The sequence below is a fragment of the Sminthopsis crassicaudata genome, chromosome 3, assembly GCF_048593235.1.
Source record: "Sminthopsis crassicaudata isolate SCR6 chromosome 3, ASM4859323v1, whole genome shotgun sequence".
NCBI classification, from domain to species: Eukaryota; Metazoa; Chordata; class Mammalia; order Dasyuromorphia; family Dasyuridae; genus Sminthopsis; species Sminthopsis crassicaudata.
The window spans coordinates 566708964-566721218 of record NC_133619.1 but is presented as its reverse complement, the minus strand read 5'-3'; the positions used below and the strand labels follow the sequence as shown (position 1 = coordinate 566721218).

The 12255-nt window shown below is 34.8% G+C and overlaps 1 protein-coding gene across 1 annotated transcript in view; it reads left to right on the top strand.

The window, feature by feature from the left end:
- EBPL (EBP like) overlaps positions 1-11343 on the top strand; it is a 36589-nt gene extending 25246 nt beyond the window's left edge. Inside the window, exons 3-4 of the mRNA XM_074304766.1 lie at positions 8653-8791; positions 10827-11343. Coding sequence (XP_074160867.1) covers positions 8653-8791; positions 10827-11067 — 380 coding nt within the window. The 3' untranslated portion in view covers positions 11068-11343. The remainder of the gene's footprint in view (positions 1-8652; positions 8792-10826) is intronic.
- The last annotated feature ends 912 nt before the right edge of the window (positions 11344-12255 follow it).

Sequence of the window (12255 nt, the reverse complement as noted above, 5' to 3'; positions counted from 1 at the left end):
TATGTCTGATTCTACACCTACATTATATGCTTCATTATCAGTTCTCTGAAGTCATGGTTGGTCACTGCATTAATTAATAGTGCTGAAATTTTTCAGTGTCGTTTTCTTTTAAATTATTATATAAATTATTTTCCTGGCTCTAGATAATAGATAGATAACGATGCTTTCACAGATGTGTAGAATGGCTACACTCATGTTCCCACTTGATGCATTACACAGAAATTCTCTGTCTTCTTATGCTATACATTTGTGGTTTTTGTCATCCATTAATTGCCATGCTTTTTTGTTATTGTTGTTGTTCATTTTTGCGCTTTTTTGGGGGGAGGGGGGCTGTTTAAAATTGCCTCTAAGTGTAGAATTGAAGTATTGCTTAGAGTTCCAAAGCACAAGAAGACTGTGATGTATCACATAAAGAAAAGAGGTGTGTTAGACAAGCATCAGTTGGAAATGAGTTATAGTGTAGTTGGCCATGAATTCAATATTAATGGATCAGCAGTACAATACATGAAGAAGGTTGTAGAAATTTTCCAATCTGTATGTGAGGCTACTATAAAATGTGCCAAAGTAAATGTGACCACAGGCTTACTCACAGGAACTTAACCTTGTATTTCCCCTAGGAGCAGTATTTGCTTCTTCACAAATGACTACCATGAATGTCAAGATTTGACTGTATAATACCTATGTATCTTGGTTAGTGTTCCTTTTTGTCATACTTTTAGCAGCTTCTCCTCTTCCTCTACCAAGACTGATATTGTTCATGCAAAAGCTTTTGAATTGAATTGAAATTGTTTCCTGTTTTAAGATTACCTCTGAAGCTTATTTGGTTAAGAATTATCCCCTAATTTTAATAGTACAAGATATATCTCCTTCCATTGCTTATCGTTTTTGAGCTTATTGAGAAGTGTGGCTTCAGATATTGATCTAAACCAAATTTCTACCAAACTGCTTTAAAACTTTCCTAGAAGTTCTCAAAAAAGAGTCTTTACCAAGCAGTCTGAACCGATTCTTCATTTTATTTTTGATCAGCCTTCATTTTGGAGTGTTTATACCATATACAGATATAAGCTTATATTATTTTCTCAGGATGAAGTTCGCTAAGTCCTAAGAGACTTTTTACAGAAAAATTGTCCATAGAAGTACTCTCCTAATTAGAAAAGTTAAGATCTTTATCAATGGAGGGACCATACATTCTAGCAAAATGATGGTGACTTCAGAGTGTTAAGTAAATCATATATAGCTTTGGACATTTATTTATTTATTTTTATTTATCTTGATATTTTAAAAAATGTTTATAAGGCAGATGTGTGTACTAATTCAATAATATTTTTATAAGGCATTTTTATAATTTTTTTTTTCCCCCTGAGGCTGGGGTTAAGTGACTTGCCCAGGATCATACAGCTAGGAAGTGTTAAGTGTCTGAGATCAGATTTGAACTCGGGTCCTCCTGAATTCAAGGCTGGTGCTCTATCCACTGCGCCACCTAGCTGCCCCCATTTTTATAATGTTTTAAGGTCTACAAAGAACTTTGCACATGTTACCACAGATTATCCTTATAACAACCCTAAGTAGTAGATACTATTATTGTCCTCATTTTACAGATCAAGAAACTGAGCCCCAGAGAAATTAAGTGACTTGCCAAGATTCAGACAAGTAATAAATACCTGAAGCAGAATTTGGATCCGTTTCTTCATGATTTCAAGCTCAAGCTTTCCACAATTCTATACTTCCTCTTTTTTTTTTCCCTGTTCTTTTTCTTCCTTAGATTCTCAAAATTTTAGTTCATCAAAATTACAGCTAATAAAGTTGATCTGTGTCCCGTACTGTGCTAAAAGAACAGCAGTAGCTTGTGAAAATACAATTTCATGCCACTAACCATCAGTATTAAAATTTCTTTTCATCCAGTGCGACCTTTTTTAGATTTTGCATTCTCTTATATGACTTAATAGGATTCTGATACTCTTCCTTAACAGCCTAGATTCTACCCTGTGTGAGAACATTCCCCCAAAATAAGAAATATTGCAGTCATTATTCCAATCAATACTTGTCCTCTCCTTTGTAACTCCATAGACACAGGGGCCATGTCTTAATCAAACTTTTGAGTAGCATACAGTGCTCTGCACATCGTAAGTATTCAATAAACTTTTGTTGAATTCACTCAAATTTCATTCTTCCCTTCAACTAGATCTCTGGCTAGGAATCATATATTCAAGAAGAATAGATTCTCTGAGGCTTAAAAATCAATTTACATCAGTGACAAAGGATGAATTGTAGTTGACTAGCTCAGCTTTTTTTTTTCCCCTCTTCCCAGCACAAGTTGAGTTTAAAGGTCACATCATCCATAGTGAGGGGAACCCCAGTGACCAAAGAAAAGCTATAATCCCAGCCTTCCTACTGAGAGTCATGACCCTTTCTGGCTTTCACTCTTCCTTATCTCTCCTCTCTGTTCTTAGACCCCAGAATTCTGGCCTTCTTGCCTCTGTTGACCTGTCTTATAGAGAGCATTCTTTTGCCTTTGTCCAGGCTGCATTAGGGAACAAACCCTGACTCCATCCTGGATCCATCCAAAAAGACCTCATAAACATTTAATAATATCCTGATGAATTATTGCCACATTTCTGGAAGTTCAGCATAAATAAATGTGGTCTTCTTCATTTTCACTGAAATGAAAGTAAATTAGATAATGTACTATATTTTAATTATAAAGCCAAATAAGAGTAGCAAAAGCAATAAACATTTATTAAGTGCCCACTGAATACAAAACCATGTGCTGAGTGAGATACCAAAAAACCATCATACAGTATGGAATATAAGTGCACAAGAAAATATAACATATATACATCTTTTATCCTCCAAAATTTCCCAACCTAATCCTATACCCTTCCTACCTCCCCTTTACTTTCCTCCATGCAAGCCAAAGTCCAGTCTCACTGGCCCATTCGCAGTTTCTCAAATACAAAATTCCATCTCTTCTTCCCTTATCTTTGCACTGACTGTCCTCCATACACGAAATATTCTTTCTTCTCATTTCTTGCTCTCAGTTCCTCTGGCCAACTACACTGTCTGTTTTCTGTTTCATTTATGGGAATGATAATAGCACCTACTTCATAAGATTGTTGTGAGGATCAGATGAGATAATATTTGTAAAAAAGCATTTAACACAGTGCTTAGCATATAGTAGGCACTAAGTAAGTGCCTATTCCTTTCCTTCCCTCCTCTTATTGGCTGTGACTGACTTGACTAACAAAACACTATGTGAGATCTGAAGGAAAGATAATTTCTGACTGGGCAGAATCTCAATTGGGAAGGACCTCAGAGGCCATTTAATCAAACCCATATCTAAACAACAACTAGGAATGTAACAAAGGAAGAAGGGAACAATGGTGGCCTCTGAACCTAAGTAAAAAGTAAGCTGCTCTTTGCATTGCGGATAGATCTGGGGCCTCTGGACCTAAACAAGACCCCTATCTTCTATAACATCTTTGACAAGTCATCCTCTAGCTTTCACTTAATAACCTTTAATGAGAGGAAACCTAGTACCTCCATGAGGTCATCCTTGTCATTTTGAGACATTTCTAATTGTATTTCCTTTTGCACTACTCTCAATTCTCTTCCCAATTTTTCCTCTTTCTCTCTTGCTTGATTTTCAAAATCCCTTTTGGGCTTTTCCATTGCTTGAGTTCAATTCTTATTTTTCTCTCACTCATTGCTTCTAATTCTTTCTCATGGGTTTAAGTAGAACAAGTGTAATTTCTCTTCCATGAGAGAGCTTCAAATTCTTGAAGACAACTATCATATCTTCTCTTAAGTTTTCTCTAGGGCAGAATATCTTCTGTTCCTCCAACTACTTCTCACCAACCAAGTATCCTTCCTCTGGACTCTTGAATATGTCATCCAATGTGCTGGCTACCCCTTTCAACTGTGTGAAACCTGAAAATTTTATAAGCATGTTATCTATGTCCATATTAGTAATAATGTTAAGAAGCATGGGGGTAAGCACATATCTTGGAATAATTCCCTAGATGTCTCCCTCCAGGCTAACACCTATACATTTATGACTACTCTTTATATCTAGTCAATCAGTCATTAAATCCATTATTATCTTCTAGGCCACTTGCGTATAGGAACTTTGTCAAAGCCAGATGGGAAGGAGGGTGAAAGGAAGGAAGAAAAGGAAAAGAGGAAGGAAAAGGGAAAGAGATAAATTTAGAATGATTTATTCTTGCTCAAGCCATACTGATTCCCCTCTCTACTTGTTCACAATCTCCTTCTTTAATAATGTGTTTTAGACTTTTTCCTAGAATCAAAACAAAGTTCATTTATCCAGTCGTAGTGATGTAACAAGTTTTGAGGGAGCACTTTTCATGACCTGGGAAGGTAACAGACTTTCTGTTACTAATTTGAAGTAAGCACATTACTACTTAGAATGGAGTTCCCAACATCTTACTCATTTCTTATTCTAATGCAGGGGTTCATAATATTTTTTTGTGTCATAAACCTCTTTGGCAAATGGTGAAACCTTTGGACCCCTTCTCAGAATAACAACATTTAAAAATGCATAAAATAAAATACATAGGATTACAAAGGAACACAATTGTGTTGAAATATATATATCAAAATATTTTTAAAAACAAGTTTTCAGATTCCCAGATTAAAAATCTCAAAAATTTAGAATTATTCAAAGTGACTAAAATGTCCCTGCCTTTTGACTAGAGAAAGCATTACTTTGCATATACTTCAAGAAGGGCATTCATGATAAGAAAGTCCCCATGCATGTTGTATTTATTAATTATTATAGCAATTTTTGTTTCAGCAAAGAACTGGAAACAAAGTAGGCCTTCACTGACTAGAGAATGGCTAAATATATGTAGTACATAAATATAACGGAATATTACTCTTCTATAAAAAACAACAAAATGAATGCAGAAAAGCATAGAAAGACTTAGATGAACTTATACAGAATGAAGAAAGCAGTCAAGGAAACAATATACCCAAAGACAACTACTATATAAATGGAAAAGAACAATAACCACAAAACAATTGGAATAATAATAATAACTATCACTTACCTAAACACTTTAACATTTGCAAAGCACTTTCCATGTTATCAGATTTGATCCTCACATCAGTCTTGAAAGGGAGGTGATGACAAAATAAATGATATCCATTTTTCTTTGGGCCAGTATTCTATGCAGAATTATATCTTCATGGTTCACAGGTAACTGCTTCTTCTCCAGAGGTCCCAGATCTACCCTCAATGCAAAAAGCTTCCTACTTCTTACTTAGGTTCAAGTATTCAGAGGTCATCGTAGTTCTCTCCCTTCTCTGTCACATTTCTTCACTTTCCAGCCTACTGACAGATTAGGATGTCCCTTGCTTCATCATACCCTTTCACTTTGCTTCTACTTTGAAGCCCTCCTTCCATTTTTCACACTTTTCCCTACTGATATTATTCCCAATTTATGTATCTGTATCTTGCTTGTTAGTAGTTGTTTACATGCTGTCTCTCCTTAATACCATAAACTTCTCGAGAGATAGATTGGTTTTTGCCTTTGTTTTCATCAGCAGCACTTAATAAATGCTCCTTGACTTGACTTGGCTGGAAGGTAGAGAAGTGTTTCTCTAGTTCTCTAATGAGTTCTTCCAAGGAGGAAGATAAACCTTTTGGAAGCAAGATCCTCAGGTTTCTGTCATTTCTCTTAGTAGCTCTATGGCAGACTCCTTCCTCAAAACTCTCATAATAGACAGCTTTGGACAGATGGGTGCTTTAGATGCACTTGTTGACTCACATGCCTTTTCTCTTCAGCTTCCCATAGCAGTGAATAGCATGAATGTCTTATAGCTCTTTAGTTTATTAGTCTACTTTTATCCAAGACCAAATCTCCCATTAAACCTGGTAACCAATAGCCAAAAAACTATTTTGGGGGATTGCCTAATCAAAGTTTTTGTCTCTATTTTTTTTTAGGTATTAGTGAAGGGCCCAGAAAATAAGGCAACAAAATGGAAAAAGAAGTCAAAGACTTGATAATCCCCAAATTAAATGAATATAGTCCTTATACAACCAATAATTTACTCCATTTGAGTCTTACAGATCAAAGCATATGATTTTTCTTTTTCTTTTTTTTTTTTGGTCTGTGTTTTCTTTTATAACATGACATGACATTTTATAATATGGAAATATATTTTGCATAATTGCTCATGTATAATCCATATCAAGTTGCTTGCCTTCTTAAGGAGGGGGAGGGAAAGGAGAGAATTCAGATTTTAAAAAATTAGTGCTTAAATTGTTTTTATATATAATTGGAAAAAATAAAATATTCAAAAACAAAAGTTCAGTTAAGTAAAAAAATAATTTGCTCCATTATGAATGATGGATCATTTCAATTTTCAAGATGTAAAATCTGCTTATGTCTCTACATAAGCATTTTTTTTTGCATTTGATTTTGGTGTCATTTTTCTAAATACTGGGCCCTAATGCTAGTGAATGAAGAACCTATATTTTTTGTTCTTCAACTGTAGTATGATTTCGTTGATGAGGTCACTTCATTGTTATATGTCATATATTATTCATCCATGTTGCCCCATCTTTTGAAAATTTTGACTATGAGTTTCCATGAATATTCCATGGAGCACTCACTCATCACCCTGAAGGCTTTCCTTTGAAATGCTTTCTGGATGTCTGGGCAACATCATCTCTATTGATTCCTTGTTCTTAATACTTGACAAGCCTCTTTCCCTTTTCAGTTGTAAATGCCCTGATGCCTTTTATAGCACTTAATAGGCACAAATCATTAATTAAAACAATAACTACAGGGCAGCCTACTTAAAGAGTATCTTCCATTGCACTTTAGGAGATGCTTATATGAATACACGCATGATGTTCATACATACATACATACACATACATATTGTGGCCAATTGGGCAGAGCAGTGGATAATATCAGGCATGTGATTAGGAAGACTGAGTTCAAATTTAGCCTCAGACATTTTGCTGGGCATGTGATGCTGGCCAAGTTGCTTAATTTCTCTTTGTCTCGGTTTCCTTGTCTGTAAAATAGGAATAATAATAGCACCACCTTCCAGGGTTGCTATGAGGACCAAATGAAATAATTATAAAGTGCTTAGCACAGTGCCTAGCACATAGTAAGAATTATATAAATATTATTACTATTTACTGCCAGATTTGAATTCATATATTCCTGACTCCAGGTCCAGCACTCTATCTACTAAACCGCCTAGTTATCTGAATACATACATATATACACATGTTATGTATAATATATATAACCTCTATCTATATACACACATTTATATATTTATATTTATTTGTATCTTTATCTATTTATTCTGGATCTCTGTATACATCATCTGTTAACTGAGCAAAATGAAATATAGTTTTTAATCCTGCACTTTTACATACATCTCTATCTATCTATCTATCTATCTATCTATCTATCTATCTATCTATATGTGTATCAGATAGATAGATGGATATCAAGATATAGGAAAACCAGCACAAATGGCTAGCTACTGCCAACCTGAATGACCCTCAGCCTATCTTGCTCTTTATTTCTGGACTTTTATAAGTCTCTTCTCAACATGATGTCTTTATGTTTTGTTTTATTTCATTAAATAGTTACTCCTATTTATTGGTTGCCTTCTCCCTGAGGGCAGCCTTTTCATTAGAAACTTTCTTTGCCCTTGCCCCCTAGAGAATAGTTCCTCTGTCCATTATGAGAACTCAAGTCTTGCTATACAGATGAGATATGTGGCTAATTTGGCTACTCAGGCCTTTTCTAAGTAGAAATAGAACAGCTTTACAGGAGAGAAGGATGATATTACCAGTACATTGCCATCAGAGCATCTCTAAGAAGATTTTATGATCTTATTATATGTTCAAGGAGGAATCATTCTGAGAATAGGTCTTAATGGATACAGACCCTTACTCTCTGCAGCATCAATATAAGTGATACTCCAGGCCACAGCTATTGTTAATGAATTCTCCGTACTGGTGACAGGGCTGAAATACCCTCTTTGTCTCTTGTTGTTATATTATGTCCAGGCATATTGATGGTCCTTAACTCTTCCTCTACCCCCTACCACTTTCTCTGAATAGAATATCCCCTCCACTGAACAGGAATTGTTACCAAATAAAGGTATTTGCCTATGATTTCTCATATCTAAATTCTGCATACAAATTTCTCACTGAAACAAATATTGAGATAAAAAAATTCAAATATGTTAAAGATAGGTATTAAAGGCTATACTGATTTTTAACGCTTTTTCTTAGATTGTCCTTTTTTAAAAGGCATACTATCCCATGAATTAATTTAGAATTCCATTGTAGTTGCAATTAATTGAGGGGGGGAAGGGATAGGAAAATCATATATATATATATATATATATATATATATATAATAATTTTGGAACAGATTAAGAACCATACAAATATAAAATATGAAAATGAGTGAGTTTCCTAATTCCAAGAAGCTTTTTTTTCTGGTGTTAGCTCAAGAATTTTGTCACTTTCCATCAGAACATTCTGAAGAGAAAAAAGGGAGAATTGTTGGAATATTCCCTGAGAAACAAAGGTCATTCAAGCTGATGTAGCAGAATTAATAACATGCTAAGTAAGAAATCATTTCATCATTTTAGGGAAAGAATATGGCAAAGCAGATGCAAGATGGCTTCATTCGGATCCTACCATTGTATCCCTGGAGATGCTGACTGTTGTTTTAGATGGATTGCTAGCCTTGCTTCTCATTTATGCCATAATAAAAGAGAAGTACTATCGGTAAGTGTTGGTAGCTAGTCCTTTTCAAAATCAAGTGTCTGATAATGTAACCTGGGTGAGCTGGGTAAAATAAGTAGCTAGAAGGAAAATAGCACACGAAAGAAAACTCTGCAATCTTGGTTACGTGACGCTGTGGCCATCAGGATAATTTCAAACTGTTCAAAATCAAGACTGAGAGAAATGTGATCCCAGGTGGTAATCTAATTGTAGGCTTTGGGGATTATACACAAGAGAGCAGGAGCCTGCATCAGTTTCCAACCAATATTTTAAAGCAAATAAGAGGCATTTCTGCTGAATCTTCTCCAGTGCCTATAGCACAACCCTATTCCAGCTGGCATAAAAGTAAATTATGCTCATGTCATTCATTCTAAATTTGATGTGCAGTGTAAAGTGAGCAGTGTTTCTTAAAAGCATTGGATGATTTTTTTTTTTTGTTTATATTTTTTTGTTTTTCTTTTTTAAACTAGCCTAGAATGTTGTCTTTGAGGAGTCAAAATATACCTTGTTAATAACAGTCATAAACAAAAATCTGAGTATATATTGTTCTATGGTAAAGAAGAGAGAGCTTTTGTTGGCATTTTTAATTTCCTTTAAGTCTCCTTTTTCTCCTCCCCAGGACAAAAGGAGTACATCATGTGCTGCCCTGCAGATTACTCCTAATAGTGTGCCAAAAGAGCAGAGAAATTTGGTCATTTTAAAAAAATACTTAAATAAGCTTTAATGGCTTAAAACTTCACTAAGACTTTTAGAATGTCCCACATATTAGAATTTTGAACAGATTTTTGCATATAGGTATTTAATAAATGCTTGTTTCACTTGTCATATTTGTTAAAGGTTTAGTTTTGTCCCAGTTCATATTGAAGAATTAAAATATTAAATTTATTCATCAAGTAGATAGATTGGCCCATGGTTCTATCCACTGCACCTCGCTGCCTCTGAGAATCATATCACAAAAGACCATGGTTTTTGTCAATTAAGTTGAACTATAATCAGTTTAACAGTAATTACCAAAGAGTTTGCTTCAGGTTTTGTGTTCCTCAGCTCTATTCTTTTTCTTCCTTCCCTCTTCCTTCCTTCCATTCACTCATTTAGATATTTATCCAATTAGAATTAATAGGTAATCATCTTTCTTTCAAATCATTTGTGTTCTTACCATCTACCTAAGGGCAGGTCTGGTTGCCTTTATCAAAATATTGTCTCTAGAAATCATAAAAGCCTTCAGTGACATGTGCTTTGCTCGTGCTTCCAGGATATGAAAGGATCAGTCCCAGAGATAAGGTTGTTTTGTTTTGTTTGTAACAAGAAACTTTGATGCGATAATTATTGGTGAAGAAGAAAATGGTCTCTTGATAAAGGTGGAAAGGTGTTTAAAGATATCTCGTTTCTTAATAAATCCACATAAATTCTCACCATTTTTATATATCACCAACAAAATGCAACAGCAAGAGATACAAAGAGAAATTCCATTCCAAACAAATGTTGAGAGAATAAAATATTTGGGAATCCATCTACCAAAGAATAGTCAGGAATTATATGAGAAAAATTACAAAACACTTGCCACAAAAATAAAGTCAGATTTAAATAATTGGAAAGACATTCAGTGCTCTTGGATAGGCTGAGCGAATATAATAAAGATGACAATACTCCCCAAACTAATCTATTTATTTAGTGCTATACCAATCAGACTCCCAAGAAACTATTTTAATGACCTAGAAAAAATAACAACAAAATTCATATGGAAAAATAAAAGGTCGAGAATTGCAAGGGAACTAATGAAAAAAAAGTCAGAGGAAGGTGGTCTAAGTGTACCTGATCTAAAGCTATATTATATAGCAGCAGTCACCAAAACCATTTGGTATTGGCTAAGAAATAGACCGGTAGATCAGTGGAACAGATTAGATACAAAGGACAAAAAAGGGTACATCTATAGCAATCTAATCTTTGACAAACCCAAAGATACCAACATTAGGGATAAAAATTCAAATTAAAACTGTTGGGAAAGATATCTCATTTCTTTCTCCTGTCTCTTCAACAGGCATTTCATTCAGATTACCCTTTGTGTATGTGAACTGTATGGGGGATGGATGACCTTCTGTCCAGATTGGCTTATTGGAAGCCCCAACCTTAACACCAGCAATTGGCTTTATCTTTGGGTCTACCTGGTGTTTTTTAATGGTGTGTGGGTATTGATACCAGGATTACTACTGTGGCAGTCATGGAGAGAACTCAAGAAAATGCACCAAAAGGAGATGAAGCCAGGAAAAAAATTCAAATGAATTTTCAAATCACAACTGTATCTTTGTTTATAAATTATTGTGATTTTTAGCCTACTGTTGTGTGGCAAAAATGTAATACCAATCAAGTTGTTTTTCTTTCAGTAGCATTTTCCAAACTGAATTGTTTTTTTTAACAGTTATATGGAAAAGACTCAGGGTTTGGGGATTTTTTAAAACAAATATAGAGATAAAAAATGCTTTTTAAATTGTGCCAGTAATAAAGTTCATAAAATAACTGTTCAATTGTACTACATTAATAAACATTGATTTGTTAGAGTCTCGTTTACTATGTTGTTTTAATGCCTTAATTTAAAAAATTAATTAAAAAAAAAAAAGCTAAACAAGCCTCATTATTTCCCAGGATATTCTTTGGGAATATCTTTATTCTTTAAGTGGGCACCACTTCAAATACAAATTTATATATAAATAAATTAAATATAAAAGGGGAAGCCAATTTTTTACTTTTTTTTTTATTCCTTTTACTTGTTAGGATCTGAAAGTTGATGTAACAGCCTCTAAGCCCCAGGTCATACTAGCATGGCTAGCATGGGAAAGGTCGAGGCAGATCTGGCTCATGACCATGTTGACACATCAGCTTGGAGTACAGTTAGGCATAGAATATATGCAACTGTCCATTTTAAAAAAGAAGGAAATTAGCATTTATTAAATATCCACAGTGCTGTGTGCCAGGCTGAGCTAGTACTTTACAAATAGGATCTCAATTGATCATCCCAGTAACCCTGTGAGATAGATGTTATTATATCTCCATTTACAGTTGAAGTAGCTGAAGGAGACAGAGTTTACACATTTGCATTCAGGTCTTTCCTACGCTTGGCCCGTGGCTCTATCCACTGCACCTAGCTGCCTCTGAGAATCATATCACAAAAGACCATGATTTTGGTCAATTACTATAATCAGTTTAACAGCCTTCTCCTCTATCTTTCCTATTGATCTAGTATCAGATTGAATTCTCCTTGCTTTCCATCTGTTCCTTAGGATTTTGTTCTCTACTAGCCCGGCTTTTGAATTATGCACATTTAATTTGGATTTGGATTCAGACCTTTCCCCTACAGTGAATTCCCTCTCCCCTACCCACAGTTTTTTTGATGGCTCCCAGTGTGATCTGACATCTCACATTTCACCCTCCCGTGGGCACACATGCACAGACATGAAGTTGGAGGATAGTTG